At 40.6% G+C, this 16,303-nt stretch overlaps 1 protein-coding gene across 1 annotated transcript in view; it reads right to left on the reverse strand.

Annotated features, from left to right (window-relative positions):
- Positions 1-3,230: 3,230 nt before the first annotated feature.
- cad (carbamoyl-phosphate synthetase 2, aspartate transcarbamylase, and dihydroorotase) overlaps positions 3,231-16,303 on the reverse strand; it is an 83,888-nt gene continuing 70,815 nt past the window's right edge. The window contains exons 37-43 of the mRNA XM_060914099.1: positions 13,319-13,393; positions 12,080-12,292; positions 11,602-11,727; positions 11,168-11,323; positions 10,961-11,062; positions 10,779-10,873; positions 3,231-3,686 (exon numbers count right to left, since the gene is read on the reverse strand). Coding sequence (XP_060770082.1) covers positions 3,587-3,686; positions 10,779-10,873; positions 10,961-11,062; positions 11,168-11,323; positions 11,602-11,727; positions 12,080-12,292; positions 13,319-13,393 — 867 coding nt within the window. The 3' untranslated portion in view covers positions 3,231-3,586. The remainder of the gene's footprint in view (positions 3,687-10,778; positions 10,874-10,960; positions 11,063-11,167; positions 11,324-11,601; positions 11,728-12,079; positions 12,293-13,318; positions 13,394-16,303) is intronic.

Here is a 16,303-nt window from a genome sequence, read left to right on the forward strand (position 1 = left end):
AAAACTGGGGTCAATAATCACTCTGAGGTCTTTTACTGCTGCACATGAAGAAACAGAAAGGCCATCCAGAGTTACTGTGTAATCAGAAAACTTACTTCTAGCTGTATGTGGTCCTAGCACAAGTACTTCAGTCTTGTCAGAGTTAAGCAGAAGGAAATTAATAAGCATCCAGTGTCTAATGTCCTTCACACATTCCTCAATTCTATTAAGCTGGTGTCTCTCATCAGGTTTTGCAGAGACATACAACTGTGTGTCATCAGCATAACAGTGGAAACTAATACAATGTTTACAAATAATATCGCCCAGAGGTAACATATATAGAGAAAAAAGCAGTGGACCCAAGACAGAACCTTGTGGAACACCAAACTTTACCTCGGTACGTCTAGAAATATCACCATTTATATCAACATACTGATAACGATCAGTTAGATAAGACCTGAGCCAGGAGAGGGCCATTCCCTTAACTCCCACAACATTTTCTAGTCTATCCAGAAGAATGGAATGATCAATGGTATCAAATGCTGCACTAAGGTCAAGCAACACAAGTAGCGAGACACAGCCCTGATCAGACGCCAACAGTAGGTCGTTTACTACTTTAACCAGTGCTGTCTCTGTGCTATGATGAGGTCTAAATCCTGACTGATACATTTCATGGATGTTATTCCTATGTAAATATGAGCATAACTGCTGTGCCACAGCTTTTTCAAGGATCTTGGAGATAAAGGGGAGGTTTGATATTGGCCGATAATTGGACAGCTGACAGGGATCAAGGTCAGTTTTTTTAATCAGGGGTTTGATAACTGCTAGTTTAAAGGATTTGGGTACATAGCCAATCATAAGAGAAGAATTTATTATTTTTAGAAGCGGTTCAATTACTCCAGGCATTATCTGTTTGAATAGATGTGTCGGTAAGGGATCTAGTACGCAAGTTGAGGCTTTTGATGTAGAGATTAATGAAAGTAATTCAGTTTCTTTTAGGGGAGTAAAACATTCTAACTGATGATCTGATACAGTTATATTGTTAACTACAAGGTCACTTTCATTGTCTAACCTTAAATTAGTAGTTTGAATTTTTTGTCGGATATTCTCAATTTTGTCATTAAAAAAATTCATGAAGTCGTTGCTACTACATACTGCAGGTGTGCATGTGTTGATAGTGGACTTATTCCTGGTTAATTTTGCTACAGTATTAAATAGGAATCTAGGATTATTTTTGTTATCTTCTATTAGGGAGGAGAAATATGTTGATCTCGCAGCACTAAGAGCTTTTCTATACTTCAGGAAGCTCTCCTTCCAAGCTAATTTGAACACTACCAATTTTGTTTGACGCCATTTACGTTCCAATTTTCGAGTGGTCTGTTTTAATGTGCGAGTGTCATCATTATACCAGGGTGCTAATAACACATGCACACCTGCAGTATGTAGTAGCAACGACTTCATGAATTTTTTTTAATGACAAAATTGAGAATATCCGACAATGAAGATCTGTTGATATTAAAGCAGATCAGATGTGGATGGCCTCCACTTGTGGTCTTTACACAGGAGGAGAGAAAAAGAAAGCTTCCGGTCTCGGCGTTCTTCCGAAAAAAGAAAGAGAAAAAAACGGGAAAAAAACGGAAAAAGGAAAGCGAAAAGTACAAAAATGAAAGCGACAGTACAATAAAAAAGAGGATACTGGAAATTTATTTGTAGAAAAAAAGTTAAAAAAGGATTAGTAATTAACGCGGGTACTCGCGGGAAAAAGGACTCGGCGCGAACAACTCAGGAAGCCGGAAGTGCGTAAAACACTTATACACCCACGTATTGCTTGCCAGCTGGTTTTAATGTTACATCAGTCAGTCTATGTGCCAGACAATGGGCTTCATTTATCAATATTTCAGCAAAATTGTTTGTAAAGCTTTGCGTAAGCCAAACTGAATTAAAAATTTTGCATGAAAGCAGAACGAATCATAGAAAGTAATTTAAAAGGAGGTAAAAGGAGGAGTGACATGACATGAAGGCATTTATCACAAATATGTTGTATCACTTTGTTATTGTGTGGAAGGATGGCACATCCGCATGCAGACTAAAGGAGTATTAAAACACTGCCACTGGTTAAATTAATTGAAGCAAAATATATAGAAGATGTTCCACAGTTGTGCAAAGATATGAAATTTATCTTCAAGTGATGTACATTCACGAGTGAGCGAAGTGAACAAGTGAAAATATTTTCAACACATATGTTCTTTATATTATATGGACACATCCACAAAACAAAACAAAAAAACCCATAAGTTAATCAAAAGAATTTTAATGTTAAACCAGTTTGCCATTTTGACAATGTGCATCAAGTCAGTGGGAAAACACTGGGAGTGACACCATGTGAGTGAAGATATTGGAAAATGCGTCACTCAGATCTGGGATGTATTTTGCATGAAAAATGTGAGTTTTTCAACAAGAGAAGATAAACTTCATATTTTCAAGCCAACATGTGATGTTCTTTTTATTATGTAGACACATTCATAAACAAAAAGTATCCAAATTTATCAAAGCAATTCATCAAATTCCTCATGAGTGACATCTAGAGATTTATATCACGGTTTTGAATCTGCATGTCCTGGATGTAGCATGTATGAAAAATACGAGTAACGTATTTCCCAGTAAAACATATAATTGATGGCTATATAATAGAATTGATTGGTGTCCAAATAATTGATTGTCAAACATGTTGGTGTTTTCAGCGCGTTCAACAATACCAGTTCAACTTAACAATAGACATGCAATGACAGCCACTGCATCTGGGTCAGAACTTTTCGGTACCTGTCTATTGTTTTTATTTCTGCTGACGTCCTTAACTGTTTTGTTTGTATTGATTTTTGTCTTGATTGTATTGTGATGTGATTTTTGTCTTTTATGGGCTGCAGAACAGGAACCTGCTGTAAACCAGTTTTAACTGAGGCAGGCCCATTTAACTGGAACTGAAATGTTACTTTTAATCTTTTCCTGTATAATAAATAAATGAAAAATGGTGTATAAATGCACTGTTAATAAATGATCAACACATGTCTAGACATGATCTATATTTACAAGGTTTGATACTAAACCTTGTTGTCTGTATTTTAGTACAAGGTTCCTGTGTGTTACTTGAATGATTACTTGTACTGCTCGACTTGCTCTAAATTAATTATATAAATATATTCACAGTAATTCATGTATTTTAAGGTAAAAACACAAAATCCAAGAATGCTGAGTAATACTGAAAATTAGTTTTATTATCAAAAAATATAAACCAGCTGTTTCCAGGATTACGCTTTATTACAAAGTCCTTATGTAGAGTAAATGGTGTTATTTTGGTCCTCATCACTTACATGCATGTTATTAGCCTTCAGTTGTTTTTAACAGGTATCAGGTTTTAACTCGCTATTTTTATATAAAACTAAAAACTAAAGTGGTCAGAAGAAGCACTATGCTCCTTCTGATATGATGTTTGTGAAATTAACTACTCAATGATAAAGTAAAATACGGATAAGGTTTCTTCCAGCAGGACTCTAGTCTAACAGATTCACTGCTGAGTTGATTCTCTTATTCATTCAGCCCCGGAGATTTTTCAGCGACCAAGCACAGTGGATAGTAGTGCCATCCGGATATACATCCCATTCTCAGCCTGGCGGAAGTAAGCAGCACGAGGATCTGTGTCCACCTCCACACTGCATGAACAAACCAAAAAAAACAAAGTTAATGAGGTGCAGAAAAAACCAAATAAAAAATTTGACATGACTCATTATTAATTGTAATGTATATGCACACATAGGAAATACAGTGCCCTTGAGAATTATTGGCACCCTTTCATGAAATTATACATTCTGGTCAACAACTATCTGAGTTTTTGTGTTGATAGTGCTGTGTTGCTTGTTGTATTCCCCATGGTAACGGAAGACAAAGGGATTTTACATCTGCGCAACCTTGTTTATATCGTGGATACATAGTTACAAGCAGAGGAGAGGAGCATAAGAACCGATACCAAGGCAGTTGTTTTGCTGTCTCTCTTGTATGGCTCGGAGTCCTGGACCACATATAGGCAGCAACTCAAGACACTGGAAAAGTACCACCAGCACTGCCTCCACTGTATCCTAGGCATCAGTTGGCAGGATTGACGAACGAAAAGCAGCATCTTGGAGGAGGCTAACTGTACAAGCATTGAGGCTTTGGTAATCCAAAGTCAACTCCGAGGGTTGGGACACATCCTTATAACGTCTATTCACATACGACTGCACACCCATCCTCTCCTCTAACACAATAGTGAAGTTTGCTGCTGACTCCACAATAGTGGGATTGAGATCAGGAAAGCCTTACAGAGAGGAAGTTCAACACCTGGTCCGGTGGTGTTCAGACAGTAACTTTTTCCTGAACACACCCATAACGACCCAAAGGAGGTCGTTGTGGACTTCAGGAAAACCAGGAAAATGACACCTCCTCCCTCTCCGTAAATGGTGAAGAGGTGGAGAATGTCAACATCAAATTCCTGGGACTCCACATCACAAAGGATCTGATGTGGACCCTAAACACCTTCGACCTGGTGAAGAAAGCTCAGCAGAGGCTTTTCTTCTTGAGAAAGCTTAAAAGAGCCTTTCAGCTCCTCTTTCAGTTCTTAAAAGAACTTCTACATGAGTACAACAATGCGCTTTCTTTGCTACCGTGTCACAGTTTGGTACACCAGCTGTACTAAAGAGAACCGGAGAAATTTGGAACGTATAGTTAAGACTGCACAGAGGACTGTGGGAACTAAGTTACCAAATCTGGACATAGTTTACTTTAGCCATTTATGTAAGAGGGCTAATCACATTATCAAGGACTCACCACACCCAGGTCATAAACTGTTTGTCCCCCTCCCACTGGGCAAAACATACAGGACCATCAGAACACACAACAAGTAGACTGAGGAACACACACACACACACACACCCCAAGTGGCTGCTAATATTCAGGACTATAAACACAATTTTTTATAATCTGTGCAATATGTTTACATGCACTTTTTTTTTTTACTTTATCTTGTATTTAATTATTATCCCATTTCCACTTCAGTGCAAATGGGATTTTGAAATTGCTTAGGTTTAGTGTACACGCCATAGAAGTAGACAGACTAGGGTCATTTCTCGCTCAGTTTTCAAGATGTCTGGATGAAACTTGGTGTGCATAATACAATGGTGCTTGAAAGTTTGTGAACCCTTTAGATTTTCTATATTTCTGCATAAATATGACCTAAAACAATTAGATTTTTCACACAAGTCCTAAAAGTAGATAAAGAGAACCCAATTAAACAAATGAGACAAAAATATTAAACTTGGTCTTTTATTTATTGAGGAAAATTATCCAATATTACATATCTGTGACTGGCAAAAGTATGTGAACCTCTAGGATTAGCAGTTAATTTGAAGGTGAAATTAGAGTCAGGTGTTTTCAATCAGTGGGATGACAATCAGGTGTGAGTGGGCACCCTGTTTTATTTAAAGAACAGGGATCTATCAAAGTCTGATCTTCACAACACATGTTTGTGGAAGTGCATCATGGCACGAACATAGGAGGTTTCTGAGGACCTCAGAAAAAGTATTGCTGATGCTCATCAGGCTGGAAAAGGTTACAAAACCATCTCTAAAGAGTTTGAATGCCACCAATCCACAGTCAGACAGATTGTGTACAAATGGAGGAAATTCAAGACCACTCCTCACGAGTGGTCGGCCAACAAAGATCACTCCAAGAGCAAGGCATATAATAGTCGGTGACGTTACAAAGGACCCCAGGGTAACTTCAAAGCAACTGAAGGCCTCTCTCACATAGGCTAAATGTTAATGTTCATGAGTCCACCATCAGGAGAACACTGAACAACAATGGTGTGCTTGGCAGGGTTGCAAGGAGAAAGCCACTGCTCTCCAAAAAAAACATTGCTGCTCGTCTGCAGTTTGCTAAAGATCACGTGGACAAGCCAGAAGGCTATTGGAAAAATGTTTTGTGGACGGATGAGACCAAAATAGAACTTTTTGGTTTAAATGAGAAGCGTTATGTTTGGAAAAAGGAAAACACTGCATTCCAGCATAAGAACCTTGTCCCATCTGTGAAACATGGTGGTGGTAGTATCACGGTTTGGGCCTGTTTTGCTGCATCTGGGCCAGGACGGCTTGCCATCATTGATGGAACAATGAATTCTGAATTATACCAGCGAATTCTAAAGGAAAATGTCAGGACATCTGTCCATGAACTGAATCTCAAGAGAAGGGGAGTCATGCAGCAAGACAAGGACCCTAAGCACACAGATCGTTCTACCAAAGAATGGTGAAAGAAGAATAAAAAGTTTGTTTTGGAATGACCAATTCAAAGTCCTGACCTTAATCCAATCGAAATGTTGTGGAAGGACCTGAAGCGAGCAGTTCATGTGAGGAAACCTACCAACATCCCAGAGTTGAAGCTATTCTGTATGGAGGAACGGGCTAAAATTCCTCCAAGCCAGTGTGCAGGATTGATCCAACAGTTACCGGAAACATTAGTTGCAGTTATTGCTGCACAAGGGGTCACACTAGATACTGAAAGCAAATGTTCACTTACTTTTGCCACTCACAGATATGTAATATTGGATCATTTTCCTCAATAAATAAATGACCAAGTATAATATTTTGTCTCATTTGTTTAACTGGGTTCTCTTTATCTACTTTTAGGACTTGTGTGAAAATCTGATGATGTTTTAGGTCATATTTATGCAGAAATATAGAAAATTCTAAAGGGTTCACAAACTTTCAAGCACCACTGTAGGTAGTGTCCATTTGTGATCTCCAGATCATGTGTGAGACCACATAACATCATAAAATTTTCAGGAATGGCTGTGAATGGGACCACCTGGTACAGTACCAGCACAAGCTACACAAAATTCTTTCATGCCATCTTCCATGGCCCTTATACCTTTATACTTTTTTTGCACTCATTTGACCTATGACCTTGACCCTTTGCCAGAATTATTTCAAAGGTCACTTATGTGTTACTCCTCCCTCAGTTTTTCATGACTTTTCACCAAATTGGGTATGGAGAACCTATTTTTTTTTGGGGGGGGGGCTTCAAAATAGTTCGCATTGGTTAAGTGATTTGACCTATTTTCACCGAGTTACATGACCTTGAACTTGTCAATTAGGTGACTCTATAGCAAAAAGTCAGAGTTTTGTCTATTTTTCATGGTCTTTGAGCTAGCCTTGCTCCTTTGCCATAGAAAAACGTGTTTTAATGAATATTTATTAGTTTTGACCTATGTCAATATTAGGTCACATATTTTCAATGGCCTATATCTCAAAAACGGAGCAAGATAAGGCCATAGTTAGTATTAACCATGAATAGGAAGTCATATATGGACTTTCTTTTGGCACCAAAAAATTTGACCTCGAGTGACCCTGAAGGGTCAGATTGGTGACCCCATATTTTCGAAGGCCTGTATCTCAAACTTTGCTAGATAGGTCCATAGTTACTAATAATCATGAATAGGAACTCATATATGGACTTTCTTTTGGCACAAAAAAAATTGATCTAGAGTGGCCTTGAAAGGTCGAATCAATGACCTGCATATTTTCAATGGCTTGTATTATGAAAACGGTGCGAGATAGGCCCATGGTTACTACTGAGCATGAATAGGAAGTCATATATGGGCTTTCATTTGGGAACATTGGTTTTGTCCTGGAGTGACCCTGACAGGTCAGATCAATGATCTGCATATTTTTCACTGGCCTGCATCAAGAAAGAAAGAAAGGAAAGAAAGAAAGGAACTTAGTTCATATTATTAACCATGGAAGTATTACATCCTTTTCCCTTTGTCATCAGATTCCAGACAAGTGGCCTCATTTCTCTCAGTTCTGTAACCTTGACCTTTGTCCCAAGGCCTCAGGTGTGGAAATGGGATACCACTGTGCCCTCTAGTTTATATTCTTTTTATTGCTGCTGCTTTCTCTGAGTGCCACCAAAGTTTCACTGTATAACTACAATGATAAAGTTTTATCTTAATGGAAGACTCCCGTCTCCCAAAAGAAATCCTCTACGGTCAACTTGACTCAGGAAGAAGGGTGCGAGGGGGTCTGAGAAAACACTTCAAGTATGATCTTAAAGTCAAGTAACATCAGTGTAGACAATTAGGATGGCGAAAGGTTGTCTGCAAAGGTGTGTCCTACTCAGCTAGAGAGATGCCATAAGATGGAGCAGAAACCTCTCCGACAAGGAGCAAGAGAAGGCATCTCCACCAGCCACTGCTGACTACAGCGGTAACGTATGTGGAAAATTGCGCGCCTCTGACACTGGACTGGTCAGCCACCTCAGGGTGCACAAGTGAAGGGCTGTGTCTCGCTGCTTGACCTTAGTGCAGCATTTGATACCATTGATCATTCCATTCTTCTGGATAGACTAGAAAACGTTGTGGGAGTTAAGGAAACGGCCCTCTCCTGGCTTAGGTCTTATTTAACTGATCGCTATCAGTATGTTGATGTAAATGGTGATTTTTCTAAACATACTGAGGTAAAGTTTGGTGTTCCACAAGGTTCTGTCTTGGGTCCACTGCTTTCTTTATATATGGTACCTCTGGGTGATATTATTCAATATACATCATGATTATAATTGAATAATATCACCTCTGGGTGATATTATTCAATTATAATATATATTGTATTAGTTTCCACTGTTATGCTGATGATACACAGTTGCATGTTTCTGCAAATCCTGATGAGAGACACCAGCTTAATAGAATTGAGGAATGTGTGAAGGACATTAGACAGTGGATGCTAATTAACTTCCTTCTGCTTAACTCTGACAAGACTGAAGTACTTGTACTAGGACCACATGCAACTAGAAGTAAGTTTTCTGATTACACAGTGACTCTGGATGGCCTTTCTGTTTCTTCACGTGCAGCAGTAAAAGACCTCAGAGTGATTATTGACCCCGGTCTTTCATTCGAAACTCACATTGATAACATTACCCGGATAGCTTTCTTTCATCTCAGAAATATTGCTAAGATAAGAAATTTAATGTCACTACATGACGCGGAAAAACTAGTTCATGCTTTTGTTACCTCCAGGTTGGATTATTGTAATGCCTTACTGTCTGGATGTTCCAATAAGTGCATAAACAAGCTCCAGTTAGTTCAAAATGGAGCAGCAAGAGTCCTTACTAGAACTAGAAAATATGACCACATCACCCCTGTCTTATCCACACTGCATTGGCTCCCAATCAAATTTCGTACTGATTATAAAATATTACTATTGACCTTTAAAGCACTGAATGGTCTCGCACCACAGTACCTGAGTGAACTTCTGCTCCTCTATGACCTGCCACGCCTACTTAGATCAAAAGGTGCAGGCTATCTGCTGGTACCTCGTATAGTGAAGGCTACATCAGGGGGCAGAGCCTTTTCTTACAAAGCCCCACAGTTATGGAACAGCCTTCCAAGTAATGTTCGGGGATCAGGCACAGTTTCAGCGTTTAAGTCTAGGCTGAAAATATATCTGTTTAGTCAAGCCTTTTGTTAATGGTGTTTATGAGGTAAAGGAGTAGATCTGGAGGGTCTTCAGACAGAGTGTTTTGGTAAACTGGGATGTATGGATGCTGTCAGTCCCCCACTTGCTTGCTCACTCGAGTTTATTGAAGGTGTAGTGGCTGGCTGCTTTATGTCCCGGGGCTCCCTCATGCCTGTGTTACCGTCTGGCTCTCCCCTTTTAATTATGCTGTCATAATTAGTTTATGCTGTAATTATGCTGTCATAATTAGTAGAGTCCCTGCTTGTACTCAGTGCAAAATGTATACTGTGCCTACTTATTCAGGTGACATTGGGCATACCCAACAACCTGTGTTTTCTCCCCCCCCCAATCTGTCCCTCTGAGTTACATATCGGTCCTGGGATCGAGATGCTGACCTCTTCTGCTCCTCGGACCTGCCTGATCCATCCTGGTGCCCTGTGTCTGGTTGGAGTCTCATCGCACCGCTCCTGTGGAGGACGGCTCCATGTGGACAGTTGAAAGTCACACTTGGAAGACGCTCTGGACACTTACAGTAATGCTTTTATGGCTGATGACTACAGTTGACTTGCTAACTTTAGGACTGCAGTTGTCATGAACAGTTTTGCACTCAAGTTTCCATCAATGAAGAGTTCATACCATCAACGAAACTGACTTCATGTTAAAACTGTTAATGTTATAGTCATGTTGTCTGTTGTTGCCCAAATGAGGATGGGTTCCCTTTTGAGTCTGGTTCCTCTCAAGGTTTCTTCCTCATGTTGTCTGAGGGAGTTTTTCCTTGCCACTGTCGCCACAGGCTTGCTCATTGGGGATAGATTAGGGATAAAATTAGCTCATGTTTTAAGTCGTGCAAATTCTGTAAAGCTGCTTTGCGACAATGTTTATTGTTAAAAGCGCTATACAAATAAACTTGACTTGAAGCTCAAGCGGACAATCATACTCGTTTTGAGTGATTCCTGATGATGATAACATGGCTAAAAGCAACTGGGGATTTACAGCATGAAAGAGTTTTCAAGAATGACAATTCATTTACATTTATTTAAAATATTCCTTAAGAGCATACATTCTGGCACATATTTTATACTATTATTTTTTCAAGTGAAATACTCGTATTGTTTCTTGTATTGTTTTAATATCTTGTGTAATCATGTTTATTTTATAAATTTTCCTCATTTTTCTGAAGGGTAAATAAGCACCAATACATGGCCCGAAAATGAACCACCACTTGAAGAATTAGGTTTTCTAGTGTGTGTATTGTATTCAGCATACCTAATTTCATTAACTCTTGGGAGCGGATGCATGACAACCATTTTTCTCTTGGCTCCTGTCATTATGTGAGGGGTCAAGATAAACTTCCCGAAGCACTATAAAAGCAAAAAAGTAGTTTCAAAATACATGTCCATACAATAAAACAGCAAAGGGACTTTACACACATAAGAGCAATGCCTTACTGCTTTGTACTCTTCCTCAGAGGCGAAACGCTCTTTCTGAATCCGTGTTATGTACAGAACATCAGTATCAGGAAGGGCCTCTTCAATACTGCTGAACTCCTCCTGATCAAAAAGGTGCAGATGTAATTAATCAGGATGTCAACCACAAAAATACAAAATCGGATCTAGTTTCATAGTCAAAACTCTTCAGATGTTAGATATGCACACCTGCTTTATGCCTTTGGACGCAACAAAGTCAACAATCTCATGGGGCATACTGAGGTTTTTTGGGGACACGTAGCGCAAGGTGATGCGATACTGAGTGAGAAGTCTGGCTAAAGAATGCACAGTCCTGCCGTGCTTCAGATCGCCCACCATAGTGATCTGTTTATTTAAAAAAGGAAGCAAGAGTTGCACAGAAATACAGACACACCAAGAAAAAACAAAACCCTCTTTCCAAAAGTTAAAAAAAAATAATAATAAAAAAAGCAAGCTGATTGCCAAAGAGACTCAGCTTGCAATATTTATTTATTTAAAAAAAACAAAAACAAATCCAGTTTCACTGACTAAAATAACACTCAGGAAAAGACTACCAAAGTCACTAAAGGTTTTTTTTTTTTTTGTGAAAAAAAAAAAAAGTGGAGGTTTTGCTGTGGACTTACAGTCATGCCATTGACAGTGCCAAGCTCTTCTCGGATGGTAAAGATATCTAGCAGGGCCTGAGTGGGATGCTCCCCAACACCATCGCCAGCATTGATTACTGGCCTCCGACAATGCTTTGCAGCTTTCTATAATGAAGGAAATTAAAAAAAAAAAAATCAACTCCAAAATGTCTTAAAAATCCTAAAGACATGCACATAAAGACAAACCAATTTTAAACAAATCAATTGTGACAGTTACACCTCTGCCACCAACAAGTCTAATTCTTCTTGTTACAATTTGGTTTGCCTGATATACCCCTCAAAATATACTTGAAAGAGAAAAGAAGCTATTGAAGGAAAAATATTTCAGACATTTGACCTTGCTGTGACCTTGAATTTCAGACTAATCCATGAATGGACCGACAACCTGAAAAAAAATAATGCATACTGGAAGTGCCAGAGGCATAAAAATGAAAAAAGTAATAAAAATGTACCCCACCTCTACAGCTCCAGGCACTGGATGGCGCAGCACAATCACATCCGCATAGCAACTCATGGTCTGCACCGAGTCGGCCAGGGACTCGCCCTTCTGCGTAGAGGAAGTGGATTCGCTGAAGTGCACGACAGAGCCGCCGAGCCGCTGCATCGCTGCAGCAAAAGAGCTGCTGGTCCGAGTGCTCACCTCGTAGAACATGGATGCCATGACCTTACCCTAGCAGTAAATAAATAAATGAATAAATAAAAATTTTGAGCCACTGATTAGTTTAAATGACATGTGCATATCTCTCTCTCCAATGGTCATTTTTGCATTGAATGATTTTAAACCACATAAGAAGTTTAAGAAAACAAAAGAATCTATCCAATCATAGGAAGTGACCAAAAATTAAATTCTAAAGTGTTACGTAATTTCCAGATGTACAAACGGCCTAACAGTGTGTTATGCAAGGAGCTGATCGAGACTCCTTGAAAAAAAGACAACTTTTTTTTAAAGCAACTCGATGGTATTTTAGGTCAGGACACTGGAATGGCCATGTTTGATTCTGTAGTCAGTGAAAAATAAATAAATAAACGTGCATGTGTAATCCAGCTATAGGAATGTTACTGAGTAATGAAGTTACACCAAGAGGTCTAATATCTAAATATTAAAGCAAATATTCCTGGTGTGAATTCCCAAAAGACCTAAACTCCTCAAAAAGTCTGGCTATGTGACCATCACTTAAGAAATAAAAAGCAACACCATCTCCACCAACAGTGGAATGTATTTATGAATTACAGTTTTCATCTGCAATGCAACAGATGCACTATTTGTTTTTCACATCATCAGTGACCTGATGGAAACACCACCATACTGGGCTTCAAACAAACCATATTTCTACCATCTTTCTGTGCAAACAATAGAAGTGCTTTTATTTAATAGATGCACTCTTCAATTAAAGCCCATGAAGAGTGTACACTGTGCACAGAGCTCACCATAAAATAATAACCAAATTCATTTTAAACAAACTTGATCCCATCCATTTTTTCCCCGTTCTTAAATGACTGCTTTCCACAAATTATTAAAAGAAAAAAAAATTCTTCCAAGAAATTCATACGGTCTTCATAGCAAAATGCCTCTGAAAGGATCCCAGAAGCAAATCCAAGACAGAAGATGATTCTGATCAAGTGTCCAGCGAACTTTGACCTTTCAAGAATAGAACAAACCCAAATAACCCACTTTATTCCAGTAGAGTGAGCTTACCTTCAAGATGTCCAGGCTCCTCTCTTTCTGAACCATTAAACGAAGTGTGTGAGCCACATTGAACAAGTGGGACATCTGAAATTACAAACAGGATTATCTCCAAGCTTTAAAAAAAACAAAAAAACAAAACAAAAAAACCCCTCTATTACACTACACTGGCAAGATTTTTTTAAAACAGATCAACTCAACTTGGAAAGAAATGGCCACTTTGGGGGCCAAGGCACCCTTCTCAAATATACCCCAAAGTGGCCATTTCCTTCCAAGTTACCTAGAACCTAGAAGAGATGGATTTGTAATGGTGGTTCAGTGTTAAAGCTTTTTGAAATAGCTGCAGAAAGCCAACTGGCTAATGATGGCCATCAAACCAGGTAACCCAGTTATCAGTAGAAACTGAATTACAGATTAACAAAGTGATACAAGTTCACCAAATTTCAGCTTGGTCTGACTTGGACTACTTGAGAAACAGCTATTTGAAATTAACCCCTACCAGTGCTCCAGTCTTATAAAAGTCTGGTTTTATACATCAACAACAACAGCAGCAGCAGCAGCAACGCCGCCTTTCCCAGGCATCACGAAAGTAACACGACATTACTTGCCATGCAGTGCCAAGCGAGGATTACTTCCACACCTGATGCAGACCACATCACGGCCTCTATACTCATGTAAGCCTCTATATTGAAGAGCAACGTTCACTCTTTACTAATCATACGAAACTGTGGGCTCAAACAGCCCTGATTCCAGCCCTTCCTCTGGGTGGGAGAGGCATACAGTCTCTCCTCCTTCAATCATAGTGACATTAACCAATAATGGACATCTGTGAGTTCACATATGCAGTAGTGGCGGATGGCGCATTCCTCTGTGCATTTTTTGCAGTCCTGTGATGCAGCATAAGCAGTGGTTGAAAAGATACAGCTGACTTGCTTTACACATCTCTGAAGAAGTGTGTGACAGCATTCATCCTCCCGGGGCTGTTGTATGATGGGAGGAAAAGGAGAAGCAAAGGAAAAAAAGTCTACTCTGATCTTTTTTGTACAGAGGCTGAGAGTTTACTGTCCAGATGCACTCTCAGGTACTTGTACTCTTATACCAACTCCATGTTGGATCAATCAATGGAAACAGGAAACCAAGGGAATCTCATCTCATCTCATTATCTCTAGCCGCTTTATCCTGTTCTACAGGGTCGCAGGCAAGCTGGAGTCTATCCCAGCTGACTACAGGCGAAAGGCGGGGTACACCCTGGACAAGTCGCCAGATCATCACAGGGCTGACACACAGACACAGACAACCATTCGCACTCACATTCGCACCTACGGTCAATTTAGAGTCACCAGTTAACCTAACCTGCATGTCTTTGGACTGTGGGAGAAACCGGAGCACCCGGAGGAAACCCATGCGGACATGGGGAGAACATGCAAACTCCACACAGAAAGGCCCTCGCCGGCCACAGGGCTCAAACCTGGACGTTCTTGCTGTGAGGTGACAGCGCTAACCACTACACCACCGTGCCACCCCCAAGGGAATCTCCAAGTTCGAAATTAAACTACTCGCTTCTTTGCGATGGGGATTTAGTCTTTATGTGGATTTCCAGGTGGTTCAGTCTACACGGCTGCCCTGTGTCACTGGTTCTGTTCATAACTTTTATGGACAGAATTTCTAGGCGCAGCCAAGGGGTGGAGGGTGTCTGGTTTGGTGGCAGCAGGATCACGTCTCTGCTTTTTGCATATGATGTGGTCCTGTTGGCTTCATCAATCTGTGATTTACAGCATGCCCTGGGATGGTTTGCAACAGAGTGCGAAGCGGCTGGGATGAGGATCAGCACCTCCAAGTCCGTGGCCATGGTCCTCAGCCGGAAACGGGTGGAGTGCCTATTCCGGGTCAGGGGTGAGTTGCTACCTAATGTGGAGGAGTTTAAGTATCTCGGGGTCTTGCTCATGAGTGAGGGTAAAGGGGAGCGGGAGTTGGACAGACGGATCAGGGCAGCGTCAGCAGTGATGTGGACACTAAACCGGTCTGTTGTGATAAAGATAGAGTTGAGCCAAAAGGCAAAGCTCTCAATTTACTGGCCCATCTACGTTCCCACTCTCACCTATGGTCATGAGCTATGGGTAGTGACCGAAAGAATGAGATCGCGGATACAAGCGGTAGAAATGAGTTTTCTCCGCAGAGTGGCTAGGCTCTCTCTTAGAGACAGGGTGAGAAGCTTGGTCATTCGGGAGAGACTCAGAGTAGAACCGCTGCTCCTCCACATCGAAAGGAGTCAGCTGAGGAGGTTCTTACCTTGTTAGGATGCCCCCTGGACGCCTCCCAAGGGAGGTTTTCTGGGCATGCCCCACTGGGAGGAGACCCCAGGGCAGACCCAGGACATGCTGGAGAGATTACATCTCTCGGCTGGCCTGGGAACACCTCAGTATTCCCCCGGAAGAGCTGGTGGGGGTGGCCGGGGAGAGGGAAATCTGGGCTGCTCTGCTTAGGCTGCTACCCCCATGACCCGGATCTGGATAAGCAGTAGAAGATGGATGGATCAGTCTACACCATTCTAACAAAACCATTCTTGACTGCTTGGTACTCTTCTCCTGCTGATACACCTTACAACTGTAGAGTAATCCAAGAATTTCTGTAGATGGCAGTTCTCAGAAGTCTGAGGTGTAAAGGGTGAATAAGACAGGACAGCCCCCTATGGTGCCCAGGTACTACTCAACAAAGCATCAGCCACAGGTCTATGCCCTAAGGTGCTGAATTCATGCATGATTCTCACAATGTTACCCAGTTCACCAAGGTGAAGATCAACCCAATGAAGGTGGCAAATTAGTTTCTTCCACCCCAACTGTAGGCAAATTGAAAGTGATAGGCTCACCACTGAATAGAGGTGTGCCATAAACAGTCTCTAGGGCATACATGATACGAGAGGTCAGCACTACCAGGTTTTACTCATCATGTGTACTGGGACTTGGCAAGACATCTTCCACAGAACAGGGACCCTCCTTA

The sequence above is a fragment of the Neoarius graeffei genome, chromosome 2 (assembly GCF_027579695.1).
Source record: "Neoarius graeffei isolate fNeoGra1 chromosome 2, fNeoGra1.pri, whole genome shotgun sequence".
Lineage (NCBI taxonomy): Eukaryota > Metazoa > Chordata > Actinopteri > Siluriformes > Ariidae > Neoarius > Neoarius graeffei.